Source organism: Drosophila pseudoobscura, chromosome 3 (assembly GCF_009870125.1).
Source record: "Drosophila pseudoobscura strain MV-25-SWS-2005 chromosome 3, UCI_Dpse_MV25, whole genome shotgun sequence".
Classification (NCBI taxonomy): domain Eukaryota; kingdom Metazoa; phylum Arthropoda; class Insecta; order Diptera; family Drosophilidae; genus Drosophila; species Drosophila pseudoobscura.
Window position 1 is genome coordinate 11782825 of NC_046680.1, and position 22224 is coordinate 11805048.

A 22224-nucleotide genomic window follows, 5' to 3' on the forward strand; every position below is an offset into this window, starting at 1 on the left:
TATTCGACGGAATATCAAAATTGAGGGAATCGTCGTATTTGTTGAATCGGCAATGCCAACATTTAAATCCTTGTCGCTCACATTCAAAAAAGTTATATTTGGCGCGCACCACTCGGTATATTTTTCAAATGAGACCGTATATTTCGGTGCTGTTCTGAGGGTCATACTGTAGAAATACTGGTTTTCGCCGCGCTCCCATGGTATTTTTGTCAATTTCATCAAACCATTAATTTAATTTTCAATGTTATATAGAAATCCAATTAATGCAAGTATTTCGAATAAGCCAATCATGTATAGAATTGATTCATCAATCGTATAAAATTACGTGGGCATGGCTAAATGTTCCATATAGATAGTATTATTCAACGGAACAAAGAATATGAGAAAATTTGAATTCGCCGAAATTCGCCGCAGTTCGCCGCATTTCACCCCAATTCGCTTTAGCAACAATGAGTCTCATTCCATACACAAATGTTGCGCATTCCATACACAAAAGTTGCGGCAACATTTACTTGAAAACCGTTTTTTGGTCAAAATAAAATACATAAAGGTAATTAAAAGAAGCAATCTTGTAGAAAATGCATTTATCTATGATAAAGCTAAGTGGGCAAATCTATATAGCTTGAAATATAGGCAATACCCGATTCGCCGCAGTTTCGCTATTGCAACAATGAGTCTCATTCCATACACAAACATGTTGCTTGTTTCATGCACACATACCCTGGGGTAAATGGATGATATAGAATTGTGAATACGTTTGTCTTCCAAGGCTCAGTAGGTATCAGGATCTACATAAATTTATACAAGATACTAATAATACACATGAATAAGTCAAAAACATATCAATTTGAGAAAATTTCTTGTTAAATCACGTTGCATCTTCATATAAAATTAACGAAATAGGGTATACAAAGGCATATACACGCATCGTGTCTTCAAATACTAGCAACATTGCGAATGTTTTTTTTGTTGAACTATTTTGTTTAAACCTTGTTTTAGTCAAAATACAATAAAAGCAAGGATTAAAAACTATCCAATTGTGTAGAAAATTGATTCATCAATGAGCTAAAATTATGTGGGCATGGCTAAATGTTCTATATAGCTAGAAATATTCAACCGAAGAAAGAAAACGAGGAATATGTAAAATCGAACTTGAATTATCAGTATATTTACGGTATATTTTGAAAATGGGACGGTATATTTTGGTATATTTCTGAGTATAGGTCACACTGACGCTAATTTTTGCAGGGGTCCCAAATCGATTTTTTAAAACTCAAAAATAATCAAAATCAGCAAAATCCGAATACCATGGACGCGTAAGTGAATGAGAAATGCTTGGAGAGCGGGTTTACTTTAACGGAGAATGATTTCCCACAGATTACAAGACGAGGTGGAGTCGCTGGAAGCAATTCTAATGGACGATGTTTGTATCAAGCGCACTGTCGGGTAGGTTATCTGAAAAACAAATCTTTATGCTACTAAACACGGAAATTACCGTTCCTCAAAAGCGGCGACGTGGACCTAATCGAGACAACGGTTCTTCCGCTGACTGGGGAGGACGACGAACAGCAGTACATATGTGTCACACTGCAGGTGCAGCCGACGCCGGGTTACCCAGACGTCAGTCCCACATTCAAACTGCTTCGTCCCCGAGGACTGGACGACGCTCGCCTGGAGGCCATACGAACCGCATGCAATGTGAAGATTAAGGAGTCGCTGGGCTTTCCCGTGGTCTTCGACCTGATTGAGGTGGTGAGGGAGCATCTGACCGGCAGCAACCTGCCCAGCGGACAGTGCGTGGTCTGTCTGTACGGATTCGCTGAGGGCGACGAGTTCACTCGAACCGAGTGCTTCCATTACCTGCACAGCTACTGCCTAGCCAGGCACTTGAATGCGTTACGGCGCAACTACCAGGAGGAGTTTGAAAAGCTGCCCGCCTGGCTGCAGAAGACGGCTGATCCCTTCCAGGCCCTTTGTCCCGTTTGTCGTGAACACATCAGTGACGAGTCGGACAGCTTAAAATGCGCCATGCCGCCCTCAGAGCTTATCAATGCTCCCGACTTCAAAGTGACCCAAGAGCTTAGGGAAATGCAGCAGCGCATGTCCCAGTTGTATCTGCAGCAAAAAAGTCGCGGCGCCATCATTGATGTAAAGGCCGACAGTGCTGCTGTAATTTCCATTGAGACCGAGGAAGATGTACGACGACGTCGGCGTCGTGAAGAGGCGGAGGCCGCTAAGAAATTGGAGGGACCATCCAAGGACGAAGCCCTTAAACCCACAAGCAGCAGCACCTTTGCTCCAGTTGTGCAGGAGACACATCGTGTCATGGCAGAGCCGACTAATAACAACTATCAACATCACAATCGTCGACACTATCGTGGCAACAGGCGCCATCAGCACCACGGACACCACCATCGTGCAGACCGCGATCGCGAGCCAAACCCTGGCTCAGCTGGTGGCAGTTCAGGCGGAAGCAGTGCAGCAACTACAGGGACAGGAAAGCAGACGAAGTCTCAGTCTGCCTGCTCTGGGCCTACCAGGTGACAATGGCTCCCAGGACAGATGCGGCTCCGGATACCCATTGCGTTGCCATGCTGCTAATACACAATCCAGCACCATCCCAGACAGAACAGACTTTTAGTTTCGTGAGGCGCACTCGTTTCTGTGAATTTTATGTTTGTATTTATGTTTAGTTAGCTTTAGCGAACCGGGTTAGCTAATTTTCTATTAACATTGATATTTAGTTGTATATTAACTATAATGATATTTGTAATGGTTTGCAAAAGACTTGCGGCACCGCACCATGCCGAGACGATATTACGATTATGATTATATTTATTAGGATGAGGATGACTAGGTTTGATAGCTAGAGAGTAAAGCAAGCAAGCATGTATTTAGCAGCACCAACTGGCAGCGCTGGCGTTGACGTAACCACTCCATACCAATCGATACACACGAGAGACACGATGGCCAAGAAGACAATGATATTGATATTCCTATACGCATAATCTGTAATTGCTCTCAATCTTTAGCAGAAATATTTATCTCCCCCTATCTAGCAGCAGCTAGTACCACAAATAAAACCCAAACTAACGAATACTTGAAGTTGGAATGACCCCCCATCTAGTCAGTCAGTTAAAGGAAGGAAAGAAAGGCAGATGTCAAGGTAGATGAGGCCCGAGACAGAGGCAGGGCATTATCATTAGCATGCGTGCACACATTAAATGTTGTAATTAATTGAGTGTTTGTGTAGAAAAAAAGACCTGTACCGACATCCGTAAGGATCGACCAGGGTTATACATTCATACTCGTGTATCGAAAATTCAATTTCAATGTGTCAAATAAATACTACGATTGGGAACCATAACGAATAAATCAACTACCAAAATCATGGAATACGCAGCTGTATTTTACTGTGGGGGAAACGGAAATAGAATTGAACACACTATTTTTTTATGTTATAGTTTTTTGTAAATTTTATTTCTCATTTAAATTGTTTTAATTTAATAGAATTACAAAAAACGTGTTTAATGCATTTTCTTTCGATTCGTACAACAAAATAATTTAGTATTAGTATTTTACAATATTTATATAAAGGGAGGGACACGCTCCAAAATTTCTCCCACTTGCATCATAATTTTTTCGTTGCGTTGTAGTTGCATATATAAAAAACAAAATAATTATGCAATACAAATTCTGTGTGTGTGTAGTATGTGTGTGTTTCTCACTTAACAGTTAAATATTAATTAAACTTAAAGTAATGACTTTTAGTATATAATTAAATATTTTCTTTATGCGGCTTACATTTTTCACAATCTTATTAGTTTAATAACAGAACAAAATCAAATTTTTTCTTTTCTCTTGAATGCGTTTTAGTTATTTTTTTGGCCGTGCCACCTCTGCCACGCCCCTTTCTGTCTAGTGGACCATCAAACTGGCGATTTCGATGGTGACACATGGGCACAGAGAGCTTTGCAACAGAGGCCCGGACATTTCATTCGAATGTTTTTAATTTTTTTCTAAATATTTTTCGATATCTTTTTTTTTTTTTTTTTTAATTATTGTGTTTTTGTATACTTTTACTTGCCTTGGAGCACTTGGAGTGTATTTTTCATTAATTTACGCTTGTTTTATCATCGTTTCGTTTATAAGTATATACAAATTATAATTTTAGAAACATGTATAACTAGTGAATGGGGGCAAAGGACATTACAAATTAGTAGTAGCAAAAGGTAGTGTAGTATTATTATTAGTAGTACTCGTAAGTAGGTTGCTTCTCTGATCAACTTTGTGTGCTAGCTATATGTCTGCGCTCATCTCATCTACATATGTATGTGTCTTTTACAAAATATATACTATACTCGTGAGTGGCATAAACGTCTATAAATTGTCTCGCTCATCCACTCCTTTGGGGCACTATAAAGTTAGTCTCAACAGAACTCTGTGCTGTGTGTGTTCCTGCTACATTCATTGCTAATGTAGTCTCTCTCACGATTATTGGGGAGTTCATTAAGGGTTTAGTTTAGAACATCAGTGCGTAGTTAGTACATAAGTTTGTTTGTGGTGTGTATGGTTTAAATATTGGCATTCATCGTCCTTATATTTTCTCATTTCTCCGTTCTATAGCCGGAACGGTTCGCGCTTCTCCGTCGGTGTTGTACCGCGCGCTGTGCGATGCATGGTCGAGCTGAATGTCGGCTCCGCCGAACTCTTGCGCGGAGTCTGCATACCCGACGGGGTCGTGCTTCCGCTGATGTTCCGCCTAAGGGTAGGGGATGGTAAAGAAAATCGGTTAGTCAATGGTTCTCAACTTATTTCCAATTCATATAACAATAACAGAAACATAAGTAGTATAACGGTAGACTAGAAAATAAAACTTAAGCATTAGTTGAAAGCTTCTGTTGCTTGTTTGGCATGCGCAGGAACATGCTCGGGAAAGGTCCAGCAATGAAGGTACAAATAACTTAACAATAACATTATATCGATAATAATAGTAATTACTTGCTATAGATAGAGTTGAAAATTGGCTAGTAAATGTCTCTTTTGAGTGCTTATCAATATTACCCCAAGCTGGTTGGATTCGTATTCGTAGTCGAGTTGGTGGGCGATGTTGACTTGGAATCGAATGAGGGTATCTTAATCGGTATCCGTGATGGGCGGCTTTAGTTGTGGGGATGGTAAGTACAACAATACGAGTAGTTAGCATATAAGAAACCATAACCACTGATCATCCTGCGCTATATCATGTGATGCCTTATGACTAGCCTAAGCTTATGAATTTGTAATTATGTTAAGTGTTGTCTGGAGAGCGGTATTACCTAATTGGTTTGAAGCCGAAGCCTGTTAGTGCTGGTATACTGGATGATCTACTCATGCCTCCGTTGCTGTTTCAGTATATATTGTTTTTTGTTGTTGTTTTTTTTATAGAATTTTCAGGCATAGTAGTTTGGTTTGTGTTTGTTTTAGTTGCGTTCAAGCAAATTTCAAATGTTTCAAAATGCCAATTGGAGTTGTTTGTTAGCGTATCATGATGGTTGGTTGTTTGTTTGTGTGAGTTGTGTTGGTCAAAAGTTAATGCGGTAAACCGAAAACAATGTGAAAAATAAAAGGTTTAAATTAATAAGAGTTGTTTCATTTTGTGTCCCGCTTTCCCCAATGTTTCCCATTCGGAAAGGTGCCATGGCCAAGCAACTGTCACCAAAATCCTACCTTGTGGGTGCTGGACTGGCCGAGCCGGAGGCGGTTTTGCGGGTGATGGTGCTAGAGCCGTTCAGGCGACTGCCTGGCGTGGTGGTGGTCACTGAGAGTCGCGCTGGGCGTGGCGTAGTGCCGCTGGCGGTGCTTGCTGTTGACGGTTTCCGTTGCGGAATGCGTGACGGCGTGTGATCGTCTACGGGAATGAAAAGAGGTATAAATTGTGCTTGGTCGTTTAAAGATCCGAATCCGCATCTGTAGCTTACCCGTGCTATCCAGCGACAGCGTGGAGCCATGTCGCGACGGTGGCTTAGATCCTTGTCTGCTGAGCGGGCGTGAGTTGGGCTTGGAGCCGGCACGAGAGCCTCCTGGCGTGAGGCCTGTGCGTGTGCTCGTGTAGGTGACCTTGCGCGGCGTGTACCGGCCCGAGGGTCCACCGTGGCTGCCCTCGTTGTCGCTCAGAGAGTCGGGAGTGCTGGCCGAAAGTGACGAGCGCGATGGCCGCGACATGGGAATCGAGCGAACCGATCGCTCGCGGACCTGTGTGGAAGAGAGCTAACGATTAGATGTGATCTTTTGAACGATCCCCCCTCTAGACCCGCTGAAAATGGAACCGATTTAATTTTGATTCTCCTCCTTCTGTGGCTTCTCCGGCTCATCCTTCTCTCACTCCGCCGCCAATCATTGGACAATGGACTTACCCAGTGTGTTGTTGGATGACAATGCAGCACATGTGGACTCAGCGGGACCGAGCGGCTGGTATTGCATCGGACGAATACCGTGCCGCCGGCGCCCATGTGTATGGGAAAGGCGCATGGGACTTGGTCTTGTGCACGGATTTTCTCAAAGATTGGCATTAATTCGGCCAAGTGCTCATCAGCTACATGTATAGAAATCAATATTGGATACGTTTAGCCAACATTGGACAGCAAAAGGCAGCTGGCAAACGGCATATGATCATTTAAGCCATGGACAACAACCTAACAACCTAGCGCCTAACAACCTCAATAGCCTCGTGGCCTCATAGCCTCAGGTGCGTAAACGGGGTGTACTGTACTCTAGCATAAACTCAAAAGGTCGCAAAAACTTAAAATTTAATCGAGTACAAAAATGAATAGAGAGGCAACAACAATATATATGTACGTACAAGTAAAATTATACAGATCGATATGAACGAGTATGTTCTCATGCAGATATACAACAAATCAAGAGTCGGCGGCGCAGCAGCTTTTGCGAGAGCTTTGTCAACAACACACACAACGAACGAGCCCAGAACGAAAGGCTTAGGATCTTACCTCGGACCCTTAAAGGATGTATGGATGGATGGATAGAGAAGGTGGGTGGGTGGACAGGATTTGAATATCGGTTTCACTCTCCTGGTACTTGTTACTCGTTACTCGTTACACGTTACTCGTTACCCGTTTAACGCTTCAGTTTTTGATTTACCTTGATGATGGGACCCTGTCCACTCATATATGGCGGCAAGTTGGAGCTGCCGCCATTGTGGGCATGGGGTGAGGAGGTGGCAGTGGCGGCTGCATTGGGCGTGGATCGTCTGGGCGTGAATGCGGCCATGCTCTGCGAGACGCCATCGGCCAATATGAATTGTTCGCGCAGCTCAATGTTAGTGCGTCCCTTGGCTGCTCCGAGTCGGTAACAGTGTGGCGGTTGGCGGTAGCGGTTGAGGATGCGATTGCGATTGCGGTTGCGATGCGAATGGCGCGGTTTTTTATATATATGTGCAGGTATGACCGTTAGCACACACACGCACATATATAGACACCACACACACACACAACACAAACACATACACACATACACGATAGAGGCGCACGAGTATGTTTTCGGGCAATGTTTGTTGTAGGGCGAACATATAAACAACAACAATAACAACGAAATATCGTTACCGCAAAGTAGTATTGTCACATATTTTCAGTGTTTTTGGTATGTTTGGTATTTTTTGTGGGCACAGGCGGGTGCATCGGGCGTGGGCGTGGTCGTGGGCGTGGGCGGCGCAAGCGAAGATTATACATATTTATCGGGATCATTTATTCAATATTCAATCATTTTTCGGTATTTCGGTTAAATAAATAACGGAAAAGTACCATTTGGAAAAAAAGAAAAAGGGGGAAACATAAAATTTGATTAGTAAAAAACGAAACAAAAACAAATACACAAATTCAATTGTTAACTAATTTGGCAAATAGAAGTAGCAGACGAGACGCACAACGAAATGTGGTGAGGCTTCAAACATAAAATGCGTGACATGAACGTACAGCCTAGAGCCTACGGTATACCGGTGCTGTTAGTTAACAGCATGCGCGACTGTAGCCGATGAGCAGAATGTTAGTTGGAAAGCGAGGATAGTAGATTAACAAAATGAAAAGCATGCATTAAAATAGATTTCTTTAGGTGTAGTACATATAATAGTTATTTCGGCTATCACTTGGCGTTGCTGGAGATACCCGGTTAATAGCACTATCTAAGAGATACAGTTGAAAGGTTGGCTGGTTATGGGTGGGAGTGGGAGTGTGAGTTGTATGGGCAGATACATATATCAATTGTTACGCAGTTAAGAATCGAAGCGACATAAATGAGCATGAGTACAGTAAATGGCGAAACCCTAGGCTAGGCTGGGCTTTGGATTTAATTGGGATTTTGGTTTTTGGTTGCTGATTTCGTTTGGTTATTGTGTATGAGGCGGCATAGGCGCTGGCTGGATGGCGATAAAAACAAACTCATTATCAAAAGGCGCGCGCTGTTAATTTTTAGCTTTATTTAGGCAACTTTTGGACCAAAATTATAGTAGAGTAAATGAGGTTTAATCGATGGTCAGAACTGTTTAAAGGCTTTTATTTGTTTTATTTTTCCAGGAGGTGTTGTTTTTTAGGCACAATATTTTATTGCTGTTTGGTTGTTGGTTGGTTAAATGACCATATCCGTTTGGTATTATTAATATTTAGCATTAAATCATAATTAGTTGTTAAGCACAACTGTACCTAGATGTGAAATGCATGTATTTTTTGTTTATATGAGATGGATGATCAAGGTGATGCATGACATCTGGATAGAAAAAATGCATGTGGAATGCGGGGTGGCATGTTTAAGATGTGGACTACAAGATTACACTAGAATATTATTGTAGATATGGATGGATATGGATATACGAGTATGTAGGCGATGGGACTGCGTTACTGAATACTGATGATGCTTCATGGAATGGACGAAGATCAACAAATTTCGAAATTGTGTGTGTGTGTACGCAACACAACTACATATGGTGTTTTTGGATAGCTAGAAAGATTAGCCGAACCGGTTCGTTCGCAACTTACCGCGACAAGGATCGTTCTTCTGCAGGAATTCATCGAGGGCCACCCAGCCGCCGCCCACGCGCACCATAACAGTGCTGCGCAGGATGCGAACCAGGCGCAGTTTCTGCGAATCTCCAAACTGAAATAGAGGAAATCAGGACCCTGTTACTTGGACAGTAGTTGGACGAACTTACTCTGTACTTTCCCTCGCCCACTTGGAACACACGGAACTTCTGTCGGCACGTGCAGAGCATGACCAGACGCTTCACTTCATCGTGTATCTTGTCCGAGTCGTTGGCTGGCTTGCGCTCTTGCCAGTCGGGCCTCAGGGCGGCAATGAACTCCTGCCAGTCAATAAGGCCCTCGCCATTGCGATCGAAAAGATCGGCCACGGCCTTCATTTCCAAGCCAGATGTGTCGAATTCTGCCGTAAATTGAAGGCATCAGTAATGTACTTTCTATAAATGGTTGCAAAAAGTTGGAACTTACTCGTGTTGAGTATTCCGTCGATGAAGACATCGCGTGGTATCATGCCATTGTTGTCCTTGTCCATTTTGCGGAACAGATCCGTCAAGCGCGACTTCTTGTGATTCATGTACTTGAGGAACTAAGGAACAGAAACAGAATAGCATAAATAATATTGACCTTTCGCTTAGACTGAAGCTTTGGATACTTACGCGCTTGCGCCAATCGTCCCAGCTAAAGTTACGGGCACGCTCCACGTCCTTCAGATACAGGAGATGATCGTTGAGCAGGCGCTGGCGCTCCCATGAGAGCATCCAGACATCGCGCCACTTGGTCCACAGAAGCTTGGCGCGTGGCGAACGGAATTCAAGTTCGGGTCCAGTGGAGCTAATTCAAAATGGAGGAGAGCAGAATGGGAAATTATAGCAGAGCCTAAGCCTGAGATGATCCAAAAGGATTATCCAATCCGAAACTACATAAGAAAAACGAGCACTAGACATGCACAGCTTAAGAGACGCACTGGATGATGTTGTGATGTGTTGTGTGTTGGGGTGCACTTACCTTGGCGAGAATCTGGGGCCGTAGTGCGGCAGACGATCTCTGTCGGGCGTGTCACGTGTGGGCGTGACACGACTGCACACAGATATTTGGTTTGTACATTGATTTAGACAAATAAAGCGGCAAGATGCATAGTTTTGATTGATTTGTTTGATATTCGAGCGATATGAGGCAACGTATACGTAGGCGTAGATGAAAGTAGATTCAAAAAAGAGACAAAACAAAACAAAATATGGTAAGGTAACGAACAAAATACGCAACGCAAAGATACATAGATACACAAAATTCAAATAGATATATAATTATTAATTATGGTACAGTTCGAATCGAATAGTTGTAGACGCAGCATTTCCAAAATATTTAGTTGAAAGTTTGAAAAACAAAAGAAATTCGTTTCCGATTTGAGCATTTTGTAGTACATGCGGAATCTATCTATTCTTAGAAACGGTATACAGTGGGATGTGTTGATAACTCACCTTCCCTTGCGGGCGTTGAGTCCCTGGTCGCGAGAGCCCTTGAAGCTGTGGGAAGAGAGAGAGAGGCACATGGATTAGATCACAGTTTAAGAGCAATAGTTTTGTCAGCAGTGATTAAGCGGGCTGTGGTTTGTGTGCAGGATTGGTATGAGGTGTAGTAGTACATTAGCATCTACGGGGTTTTAGCACTACATTCGGGAGATTCTTTGGAGCAGCGATGGGGGGCACGTCGAGGTCGAGTCGAGCATGAATGTGCCACCGCTGCTTTAGAATGTCATGTGGGTGGGGTTTTGGGGAGGCGTTGGATGTTAGGCATTCACCAAAACTGTTTCTGTTGCAGTGTTGCTGCGGTGGATGGTGTGAGTAAGCAGATTCGATCGGGTAAGCATAAGCCACTGGGTGGCCTAACGGGGTGGTGGGTGAAGTGGATGTAACGAGTAGCAGAAATTAGAGTATAAAGTTGCGGTCAAACCTTTGACGCCTCATGCCATCGGGCGACTGTTCACGCAGATCGTGACTGGAGCCACGTCTGTATATCGATCGTTGATTGGTTGGTGTGGTTTTTTGTTTTGTTTTTGGTTTAATTTTGGTTTTTTTTGGATAGGCAGAGAAAGTGTGCAAGACGTTGCGGGGGGAGTATTTTGATTTTGGAGTTTTGAATATTGTAGCAATAAAGTGGCGGAGTGGATACAAAAGAAAGTATAAAAAGAAATGGCAAAAATAAATACATATACAAAATAATAATAAACAATATACGAAGTACAGATAAAGTATGTACAGATATGCAGATACAGCAGTGCTACTACGGGTCAGTGGCAGCCACTGGCCTGCATGTTGGCCTACTCACACTGGCGTCTTTCCGCTGCGGGATGGCTTCCGAGCACCGGGTGGCAGCTGGCGCGGCTTGCAGGCGCGGTCCACCTCAGTCTGGCGGCGGGCCGTGTTCTCCATGAACTCCTTATGGTCCTCGATAAGCTTCTCCACCGGCGGAATTTCGTCCGGCAGCTGTTCATGCTTCAGGTCTGTTAATTATTAGACGATACCAATTACAATTTGTGTACAAGACATAATCCTGAGTTACTTACTCAACAGAGTACCCTCGAGTCCGGTTAGCCATGCCAGCAGCTCCTCAATGTTGTCGTCCAGATCCTTGAGCGACTGCAGGTGCAGGCCCAGCTTCGACTCACGGTTGATGGCCCATTGGCGGACCTCCTCCCAGCGCTGCTGAATGATCGACAGCCAGTTTTTGATGATGGGAATGGCGTCCGGGTAGGCCTTGCCAATGATGTCCTCGGCATATTCGAACGTCTCTGTCTTCTCGCTTTCGCGCACGCGCAGATCCTTCATGAACTCGATGTGAATGTCCATCATCTCGCGCGACACCTTCTCATCGTCTGGGGCATTCTTGGCGTAGCGCAGCTTGTGCTCGGCGTGATCCAGCCAGTCGAACAGAGCCTGGACACGGGCATTCAGCTTCTCAGCATCGACCAGGGCCACCTCGAGACGCTCGCCGCGTTTGCCGACAGCACTCTTGACCTCCTCCCAAATGGACTGCAGCTCATCCAGCTGGCGTCCCACCTCGGGATTGTTGCCCGATCGCTCCAGATCGCGTCCGGTCTTTAGCACGCCCTGCATCTGAGCGGCCCGCTTCTGCAGATCCTGCTCGATGTGCTTATGGTGCTCGCACAGTCCTTGAACCGTCTCCAGGTCGCCGTGGACGGGTCCGTTCTCATTAAGGCGACTCTTGGCCTTCTTCAGCCACTCGAAGAGTTCGCCCAAAGCATCACTGAACTGACCCGATAGCAGGAGGGCCTCCTCCAACTTGCGCTGGCGTTCGATGCTCTTGGACCAGACTCGGGTCCACTGCTCCTTCAGCTCAAGCAGCATCTTGTCCAGCACAGGGCGGTCGCCCTTGGGCGCTCGCTCCATGAGGTTCTTGCCAGTGCGCATGGTGCCGTCGTAGACCGTCTGCTTGGCAGCCAGCTGGCGATGGGTCTCCTTCAGCTTGGCGATGTACTTCTTGATCTTTTGCGGCTCCTTCGAGGCAGTAGCCTCCTCGATGATCTGGTCTAGGACCTGCTCGGTCTCCTGCAGATACTGCATCATGCCACTCCAGGCATCGTTGAACTCACGCGCCTCCTTGTAGCCATGATCCAGAGCCCTGGTGCGCTCCGCTGCCTTGCTGACAACGCGCTCCCAGCGATGCTGCACGGAAACAAGCAGATTCTTGATAAGGATCACGTCCTGCTTTTGGCTGAAGTACTTGAGATGTGTGCCCTTCTTGTCCAGCAGCAGCATGGCCTCGCGGTGTGTGCTCACGTCCTTCTGCAGAACCTTGTGCTCCTCCATCTGGGCTTGGATGGTCTCCAGAACGCGCGAGACGGCATCGGCATTCGACAGCTGCTTTTCGGCTTGGGTCAGCCACTCAACGAACGCCTGCAGGGTATCGTGGAACTCTGTGGCTTCCTTAAGGGCAATCTCCAGCTTGATCTTCTTGTCGGATGCCCTCGAGACGACGGCATCCCAGCGCTGCTTCAGCGTGCGCAGCGTGTGCTGCAGATTGCTGGAGGAGACCTTCATCTGGTTCTGGCGCTTGATGTACTCCTGGCCCTGGGCCTGGATCGTCTCCACCTTGGGCCTGTTTTCATCCAGCTCGTTGTACACCTCCATGAAGCGCTCCAGTTGCTCTGTGGCCGTCTCAGGAAGGCCGCCCACAGGCTTGCTGGCTCCAATAACGGCATCCACATCGCCCAGCCATCCCAGGATGTCCTGGACCTCGGATATGTAGCCGTGCGCCTCTCGCAGAGCCTCCTCCAGCTCATGCTGGCGGTCGCTGGCCTTCTGCAGCAGCTGCTTCCATTCGTTGTTCAGCTTGCGCAGCTTCTCCTGTGTAGTCGACGCCTCGACGGAACCTTTCTCCGTCTCGATGAGCTGCCGTCCAGCATCGTTCAGCGTATCCACTGAGTTCTGGTGCGCCTGTATATCGTTGGCCAGCACCTTCAGCTTGGCCAACTCAACCTCGAGCAGTTGTGGGTCCCCGGGTATCTGTAAAGGATTCAACCAAAGGTTACACCTACTTCTGGCTGGGATTCGACCCGAGCTTTAGCGCTTACCGGTTTCAACTGATCCAAAGTGCCGTCCGTCCTGTCGATCCAGACCAGCAGCTCGTTGAGAGCGTGCTGGAATTGACCCAAGTGGAGGAGGGCGTGCTCCAGTTGCTTCTGTCTGTCGACCATGCCGCGCAGCAGAGACTCCCAGCGACGATTGACCACCGACAGGGGCTCCCGAATAGATGCCGCTTGCTCGGGTGAAGTGCGTTCCGTCAGTTCTACAGCTTGTCTGTAAGGAAGGATTCGGCGTGGGATTAGAAAGGGTATCCCGGTACATAGATGCGCAAACATTTTCAGAAAAAGCAAGCGAAGCAATACAAATGCATGGCGCAAGTGTTTTGGGCAAACAATTCATGCAATTCTTGTACAAGTAGAGTACTTTGGGTGCATACTCGGGTAAGCAAAGACGCACGTGCCGCGACACCACAATACCCGGTACTCAATACAGTATATATATAAAGTATATATATAATCTTATGATCTATGCAACTTTTAAAATATATTCCTATCCTCTTTCCAACTAATGACAAATATTCGAAGTGCTTTCATACCGCATATTCCATTACATCTCTCTCTTTTCTTTTCTCTCTGTTTCCATCAACGAATTACCATCCGACCGTTATATATCGCTCACTCCGCCGTCCACCAGAAAGATATGGACTTGATGGGACTCTTCTCGCTGTCACTTACACCTTTAGGAATCGAACAAACCCCCACAATATTTGAGTACCGGGTATAAAAAGCAAATGCGTTTAGATCACGCCTTCAGTTGGTTTACTCCATCGAGCGTGCACTGTGTAAATCTGTGGCAATCGAAAAACATGCTCGGCTCAGCTTAAATGAACCAAAGACCAAAGATCTCAGTAGATCCAGTGATCAGGTATCAGGTATCAGATATCAGGCACTTAACAATACACATAACGTGAACAACGAACGAACGAACGCACTAACGAGATTTTGATTGAGATTTCTTGCCTTTCTAGACCTCTGCCAATTCACACGATGATAGATACGACACCAGGGCGATAAAATATTAGATTTGGAAACAGCATTGAATTGATTCGAAGGCCTTACCTGTTTAATGCTTCTACTTCAACCATATGCGGATCGACTTCATCCTTGAACGACTTGAGTTGTTCAATCTGGCGCTTGACGGCATCAATGTCGGAGCCCACGGGTCCCAGATGGCCAAACTTGTCCTCGGCCTTGGTGAGGAACTTGAGCAGGTTCTGGAGAGTCTCGTGGAACTCCATGGCCTTCTCCATGGCATCGATGAGGTTCTCCTCGCGCTTTGCGTACAGAGCCGTGATGTTGTCCCAGGCATTGTCCAGGTCCTCGATGTGCTTCTTCACCTCGGGCTTGTCGGGCTCGCCGCACATGTTCATCAGGTTGCTGCCGTGACGGCGCACCTGCTCGACCTCGGGCTTGGTCTGGTCAATCTCATGGCGGATCTCCTGCAGGGCCACCTGCTGCTTCTTGATGTCCTGAGGCTGGGCTGCCGGCGGCTCCTGGCAAGAGAGCGTCTCTTCCAGATCCTTGAGGGTCTTCATCACGCTGTTGAGCTGCTTCCAGAAGGGCTCGGCCACGCTCAGGATATCATCCAGCGAGCTGCCGCGCTTCTTCGTGGCCTTCTGCACATCGTTCCACAGGTTGTTGAGCTTCTCCAGCTTCGCCTTGATGTCGCGCACAGCCGGATCGGCCTTGTTGCCCGCTTTGGCAATGACATCGTTGGCCGCCCGCTGCACAGCGCTGAATGCATCCTGCCGCTTGTCCAGGTCATCCATAAGGGCGTCGTTGTCCTCGATCTGCTCGCGTATCTTCTGGGGCAGGGCCGAGAGGGGATCCAGCTGGTTCACCTGATCCACTGTGTTGGCCAGGGCACGCAGCATTCCCTCCAGCTTGTCCGAGAACTGACTGGACTCCTGCAGAGCACTCTCCAGCGCCTGCTGGCGCTCGCGGAGCTCTAGACGGAGGGCAGCATAGCGCGCGTTGTCCGTGTCGAGGATCTCGTTGATCTTCGAGCCGTCCTCGTCGGCCACCAGGGCGCCCAGTGCCTCGCCCGTCTTGTTCAGCTTGTCCAGGAGTGGCTTGTGCTCCGCAATGGACTGCAGCAGACGCTCGTTCTTGTCCTGCTGCAAGGTGATCTGGTCGGGACGCAGAGCGGGCATGCTCAGGCGTGAGATCTGCTGCTCCATGTCATCCAGCCAGGTCGTCAGACCTTGATGCGAGTCGGCAAAGTGCTCCGAAAGGGGCAGGGCTTGCTCCAGGATGCCCAGACGCTCGCTGCACAGCTGGGCCACTGTGTCGACGATCTCCTTGAGATCATCTAGCTTCTCGCGCAGCGTGGCCGTGTTCTCGCTCTGCGGCGACTCCCGCAGAACCTTCTTGGAGGCAGCGGTCACGTCTCGCACGCGTCCCTTCTGACTGGATATGTCGTCGTTGATCGAGCGATGCTCTTGCAGCTGGGCACGCACCAGCTTCGGCTCCATGGCCGGATGGTCGGCCTCGCGCAGTGTGGTGTCCATCTCGCGGAACCACTCGAGCAAGTCGTCGATGTCGCCGGTCACCTCCTTGGCCCGCTGGTTGCTCAAATGCAGCCGCTCGGCCTTGCGCTGGATCTGCTCCACGATGGAGTCGAAGCGACGGTTGTCGCGCGTCACAATACTCTCGATGGTCGCTGCCCCCTCGCCGGGGGACAGTTGTCCCAGCTGCGGACCCACCTGGTTGATGGTGTCCAGAATGGGGCGCATATCGGCCAGTTCACCCTCCAGTCGCAGGACGTCCGCCTGACGGGGCTCGCTGGGAGCTAGCGCTGTCTCGGCCGTCTGCATCCACTCCACCAGACGGGTGTGTGCCTCGTGGAACTGCTGCACCAGTGGCAGGGCATTCTGGGCGCTCTTCAACAGATCCCCACCGCGATTGGTCAGATCCCCGTAGCGGCGCTGCAGCGAGTCGAGCTTGTCCTTCAGCTGGATGGCCTCGTCGTTGGATATGTGCTTCATCAGCTCGGCGCCGGTCTCCACGGTAGCCTCCACATTCGATGCGTGACCGGCAATGTTCTCGTTAAGCTCCAGCAGATGGTCCATCTGCTCCAGCAGCTTCTCGGCGTACACGGGCACGGACTTGAAGCGCTTCAGCTCGTTCTCCATGCTCTCCATCCAGGCTACAAGATCTTGGTAGCTGAGGACCAGGTGACGCAGTCCCTGGCGGGACTCGGCGAGCAGGGCGCCGATGTTATCGCTGGCATCGACCAGGCCGGTATATCGCTCGGTCACGCCTCGCACCTTCTCGCCCAGATTGACGGCCTCCTCGTCGCTAACGAGATGCATCAGCTGGGCGGCCACATCGGCCAGGTCGGTGAAATCGGGCTTCTTGCCGAGAATCTCGTCGTGGAGACGGTCGTGCTCGCGTATCCTCTGCTGGATCTTCTCCTCGTCGGTGGGTATCAATTCCATCGACTTGACGGCGCGCTCTGTGCCGTCCAGCCACACTTCGAGGGGACTGATCTTGTCGTGGAATCTCTTGGCCACCTCCATGGCTTCCTCCAGGTCCTGTTCGCGTTGCTCGGCTCCGTCGGTGAGGGCATCGAAGCGCTTCATCAGATCGTTCAGCTGCTTCTCGATGGAAGCCCGTTCGGAGGGCTCGCAGTGATTGGCCACTTCCTGGCCGAGATTGGCCAGAGAGCCCATGGAATTCTGGCGATCGAGGAGCATCTTCTTCAGGAACTTTTGCTCCTGCAGCTGGGCCTTGACCACCTTGTAGTCGGAGCTGGGCGGCTTCTGGTTGGCCACCATCTCCTCGGTGTCGCTCAGCCACTTGGAGAGGCCGGCGAGGGCCTCCTGGAACTTGCCCGATTGGAGCAGGGCCACGTCCAACCGACGATCGCGCTCGTTCATGCGCTCCTTCAGGTCATTCCAGCGGTCGTTCAGCTTCTCCAGATCCTTCTCGATCGTGCTGGTCGAGACCCCGGTGCCGGCAGACCGCACCAGATCCCGTCCGGCCACATTGACTTTGTCGACATTGATGGCCAGAGGCTCCACCTTTCGCTCCCTGAACTGGCGGAAGTCCTCCTGCTGGCGACGTATCTGGTCTAGTTCGGAGCCCACGGGCTTCATGCGTTTGAACTCCTCGCTCACGTCCTGGATGTCGTCGAGGGTCTGCGACTGGTTGTCGTAGAACTCGCGCAGGGCCTTAAGCGTGGCCTGCAAGTTTTCCTCGTGATCTCTCACTCGGTTGTCCAAGCGACCCAGAGTCTTGCGCAGCGTGGAGATTTGCTCGCGCGTCTGAGTGGTGTCCGCGGCAAAGCCAGCGTCCACCAGAACATCAGCGGCACGCTCAGCATCTTCGAGGCGACCCACCAGGCGGTCCAGCCTGTTCTGGATCTTGCCAACATCGTCCAGCTGCTGCTGCACGATCTTGATTTCGCGTGCGGGCGGCGACAGCTTCTCGATCTCCGTCTCCAGGTCATTCAGATCGATGCCCAGGCTCTTCATTTGCTCATTGAACTGGGACACGGCTGTGGCAGCCGACTGCAGTTCGCCGCAGCGATCATCCAGGCGTCCCTGTAGCTCGGACAGGCGATCGGCCAGACCGTCCACTTCGCTAGTCAGATGATCGGCATCGCCGCCGGCAGCTCTGGCCTCGGCGCTTATGTCCTTGGCCAGAGCCTTGAGCGACTGCAGGGGCTTGCTCAGGTTTGTCAACTCCTCGCGTATGGCCTTGACGCGCTCCAGCAGTTTGGGATCCTTGGCAGCTCCACCCAAAGCATCGTGGGCGGCGAGGCGATCCTCGCAGCGGCCCAGCGAATGATCCAGATTGCGCAGCTCATCATTGAAGTCGCCCAGGCGACGCGAGCAGTTCTCAATCTCGTGGGCACGGGCAATGAGGTCGTTGTTGAGGCGCTCCCAGCGATCGCGGATGTCCTGCAGCTCGGCCTTGATGGGCTCCTTGTCGATGTCGCAACTGGTAAGGAAGGTCTCGCCCAGACCCTTGGTGTTCTCGAACTCCCCGGAGTGCTTCCACACTTCGTTGCGGAAGGTCTGCAGGTCGCGCAGTCGCGTCTCCAGCTTCGCCTTGGACAGCACGCCGGGCGTCAGGTCGGACAACTTGTCCTCTGCGGTGCGCAGCCAGGCGAGGAATGTCTCCGAGGTCTGCGAGTACTTCTTGCAGTGCTCCATGCAGGTCTGCAGTCGTGTGTGCCGGTCGACGGCCTCGCGACGCAGCTTCTCCCACTGCTGTTGGATGCGCTCCAGGTCGCGCTTGACGCTGCGATCCTGCTGGCGGTCGGACAGATCCTTGCCCTTGTTGATCAGCATGATCACCTCGTGCTCGCGGGCCATCACCTCGCGGTAGATGGGCTCATGGGTGTCGATCTGGTGCTGCAGCGTCGGCTTGTGGGCGGACACCAGCAGACGATCGCTCAGATTCGAGAGCTCGCCCGAAAGCCAGCCGAGGGTCTTGGAGCAGTTCTCGGCAAAGTGACGGCCATCGCGTAGTGAGGCCTCTGTCTCGGCCTTCTTGGTATCCAGCTTCTTCTGGAGCGCCAGGTACTGCTTCTCCAGGGCGGCAACGCGGCTGTTGACATCAGCCCGCGAAGCAGGATCCCCGAGAATGTTGCACAGTGTGGCCGCGGACTGTTCCACGTCGGCCAGGAGAGGGCGCTGGCCCTCCAGTTGTCGCTCCAGGTTCTCGATTTTGCGCAGATTCTCCTGGTGATCCCCATCCAGGGGCAGAGTGTCCAGGCTGTCGCTGATGTTCTGCAGGGCCTCGCGCAGCCGATTGACGGCCGCATCGAACTCCTTGGAACTGTCGGCGGCGCCGCCTAGGCTGTTGGCGCGATCATCGAGCTTGCCCACCAGATCCTCCCACTTGCCGATTATGTCCTTGAGCTTGATCTCGACGGCCTGGGCATCGGGTGTGCCGGCCAAATGGTCGACCACATCGTGTCCCAACTCCTGCAAGTGCTTCAGTTGAGGCTGCTGGGTGCGGAACTCCTCGCGGAGGACTTGGACCTGCTGTACCTGGCTCTGAACCATGCGGGGGTCCGAGGAGATGGGTCCCAGGACCGTCAGCATGCGCTCCTTGCTGTCCAGCCAGCCCTTCAGGTTGCCGTGGGTGTCAAGGAAGTCGCGCAGCTTCTCGGCGAAGGCGATGCGGTTCTTGCAGATGTCGTTGAGATTCTTCCACTTCTCCTGGATGCCATCGTTCTCGAGGCGCAGCTGCTCGGCGCCTGGGACGTCCGATTTGCGTCGCAGGATGTCCTTGACCTGGGCCTTGGTGGTGTCTAGCAGGCTCTGCTTCTCGTACATGTCCTCGAGGATCTTGCGCGCCTGCTTGATGCAGCGCTCGGCCTCCTCCTTGTTGGAGACTGACTCCTTGGGCAACTGGCGCTGAATGCGCTCCAGGAACTGTGCAAGACCCTTGAGGTTCTCGTACTGCTTGCGCAGCTCCTCGCTCAGGTTGTCCAGCTCGTGCTGGCGATCGTTGAGCCGCACGCCAATGAGCCCGTAGCGATTGTTGATCTCGCTCAGCTGCTGCTGCACCGGAGACAGCTCGGACAGCTGGAAGCCGTCCTGAGAGGATCTGCGGCTACCGAATCCACTGGAACCAGTCGATAGTGGCGACAGAATGCCTCCCTTGGTGGGGCTGGGGCTCCTGGCGTTCTGCTCCGCTCCAGACATGCGTCGCAACGGACTCGTCCGCTTGATCGGGCTGTACGTGGAACGCTTGCGCGCGGGGCTCTCGGGCCGAATCAAAGCGTCGTACTGCGCTCCCACATCGTTGATCTTGTCAATGATGGGAGCGTAGTCACGATAGTCCTTGCATATGGGCTTCAGTTCGTCGTGCTGCTGCCGTATGCGGTCCAGGTCAATGGCCACCGGCGGCAGTCCGTTGACGCGTGCCTCCGTGCTGGCCAGCCAGGAGAGCACCTGGTCCTTGAGTCCCTCGTAGGCCAGCTGCTGCTCAGCCTTCTGCTTGGACAGCTTTGCCCGCTCATCGATGCTGATGTTGATGTTGCGCCACTGCGACTCCAGAGCCTTGATGCGATCCCGCAGGCCTCCGGTGTCGGTGACATCGCGCAGACTAATCAGATCCTTGCCCTGGCGTACACACTCCTCGAACTGGGGCGCCAGTTGATCCTTGTCGCGCGACAGTTCGTGCATGCGGCGGGCCAGCTCCTCGGTGGACAGCAGACTGGTCTCGCGACTGTCCAGTGCCTCCTGCAAGCTGCCCATGCGTTGCTCCACAGTGCTGATCTCGTCCAGATACCGGCTGAGGCGGATGTAGACATCATCCAGGAACTCGCCCCGCTTGTTGACCTTTTCGTAAAGCTTCTCAAACTTGCCTGTGACGTCGTTCAGATTGGCCTCCACCTTCTTGGCGATGCGCGCATTCGAGGCGCTGGCTAGCAAATGTTTGGCCGAGATCTGGACGCTGTCGATGCTGGCCTGGTGCGACTGCAGATCGGCTAGCAGAACCTTGTGCTCGCGTATTTGCTCCTGGAGGCGCTCCTTGATGAGCGAGGCGGGACGCAGGTTGAGCTTGTACTTGTCCTCGGCCTGGCTGACCCAACCTCCCAGACTATCCAGGGCGTCCTGCACGCCCTGCGACTGCACGAGCGTCTTGTCGAGATTCTTGCAGTGCTCGCCCAGGTTGTCCAGCAGCTGCTGGTAACCGTTCTTCAGGTCGGCGATGGGCAGCTCCAGCTGGTTGATTTCCATGGGGCTGAGCTGGCCGCCGAGGCTGCGCAGCAGGTTGTCGAGTGCCTGCTGTGCGTTGTCCACCAGGCGGCCGCTAGAGAGGAGCTCGTTATGCAGGGCCTTGGCCTCGTTCATCTGATCCTGGACGGCCTTGGGATCGCCGGCAATCGGCTCGGAGATGAGGCGGGACACGCGAGGATGCACGCTCCTCAGCCACTCGCTGGCCTTGTCCAGCGCATCCTGATACTCCCGTTGGCGTCCGCCCAGTCCAGATACGCGATCCTGCAGGGCATTCACGCGGTTCAGCAGATCCTTGTATTGGGCCGAGACCAGCGACACCTCCTGCCGGATGGGGCTCTCGGCACTGGCCAACGGCTCGACATGGGGCAGCCTCTCCGGCAGCGAAGTGCGAAAATCATTGAGTATCCCAAGGAACTCCTTGCTCTCGTCCACAAACTTCTGCGCGGCCATGGTGATGAAGCGCAGATCGGCCTGGTGGCCAATCACATCGCTGACAAACTCGCGGATGGAGTCTGCCTGGGATCCGAGTCGTGTCAGATCCGACAGCGAGCGCTCCTTGTCCTCGAGGGTGCGTCGGGCCATTTGCAGCCAGTCGGAGAAGACGTCCAGTTCGCTGCGCAGCTTCGTGAGCTCATCACGTCCCGCCTCCAGGCGGCGCAGCAGACGCACGGTGCGATCGTTGACACGATCCACGCGTGAGCGCAGCTCCCGTCCGGAGTTCTCCAAAGTGGTCACTTCTGGGGCGGAGAGGACATCGCCGCCAGTGAGCACAATCTGCCTGATTTGCTCCAAGCATGTGGCCACGGGTCGTTGCTGGGACTCGATCTCGTCCTTGATTTGCTGTGAAACAATCATAAATCCGATTAAGAAAGGATAAAGGGTGTTTTCC

At 50.8% G+C, this 22224-nt stretch overlaps 2 protein-coding genes across 50 annotated transcripts in view; one reads left to right on the plus strand and one right to left on the minus strand.

Moving 5' to 3' along the window:
- The first annotated feature begins 1206 nt into the window (after window positions 1–1206).
- Window positions 1207–3396, plus strand: LOC6898461 (E3 ubiquitin-protein ligase RNF25). Its single transcript, XM_002138468.3, has 3 exons — window positions 1207–1316; window positions 1378–1446; window positions 1509–3396. Exons 1-3 carry the CDS (start codon window positions 1309–1311, stop codon window positions 2542–2544), a joined length of 1113 nt encoding a protein of 370 aa, XP_002138504.2. The 5' UTR covers window positions 1207–1308; the 3' UTR covers window positions 2545–3396.
- Window positions 3397–3550: 154 nt separating this feature from the next.
- The window catches only part of shot (dystonin-like protein short stop), a 75224-nt gene continuing 56550 nt past the window's right edge, over window positions 3551–22224 (minus strand). For 18 of the 49 annotated variants that reach the window (XM_033377455.1, XM_033377469.1, XM_033377457.1 and 15 more), the window contains 18 exons: window positions 14689–22175; window positions 14590–14601; window positions 13618–13843; window positions 11590–13549; window positions 11352–11526; window positions 10977–11033; window positions 10505–10549; window positions 10032–10103; window positions 9683–9857; window positions 9495–9612; window positions 9200–9429; window positions 9027–9144; window positions 7141–7334; window positions 5961–6234; window positions 5710–5890; window positions 5319–5384; window positions 5065–5160; window positions 3551–4762 (listed from right to left, as the gene is read on the minus strand). In XM_033377455.1, the coding sequence (XP_033233346.1) occupies window positions 4621–4762; window positions 5065–5160; window positions 5319–5384; window positions 5710–5890; window positions 5961–6234; window positions 7141–7334; window positions 9027–9144; window positions 9200–9429; window positions 9495–9612; window positions 9683–9857; window positions 10032–10103; window positions 10505–10549; window positions 10977–11033; window positions 11352–11526; window positions 11590–13549; window positions 13618–13843; window positions 14590–14601; window positions 14689–22175 (11628 nt within the window). In that variant the 3' untranslated portion in view covers window positions 3551–4620. Of the gene's footprint in view, window positions 4763–5001; window positions 5161–5318; window positions 5385–5709; window positions 5891–5960; window positions 6235–6395; window positions 6575–7140; window positions 7335–9026; window positions 9145–9199; window positions 9430–9494; window positions 9613–9682; window positions 9858–10031; window positions 10104–10504; window positions 10550–10976; window positions 11034–11351; window positions 11527–11589; window positions 13550–13617; window positions 13844–14589; window positions 14602–14688; window positions 22176–22224 lie in introns of all 49 variants that reach the window. The other 31 variants (XM_033377473.1, XM_033377454.1, XM_033377465.1 and 28 more) reach the window with 16 other exon arrangements.

Bases quoted from the DNA above. Each gene is read 5' to 3' on its own strand.
- LOC6898461 (XM_002138468.3), top strand. The intron at 1,447-1,508 runs GTAGGTTATCTG...GTTCCTCAAAAG, and splicing joins TGTATCAAGCGCACTGTCGG to CGGCGACGTGGACCTAATCG.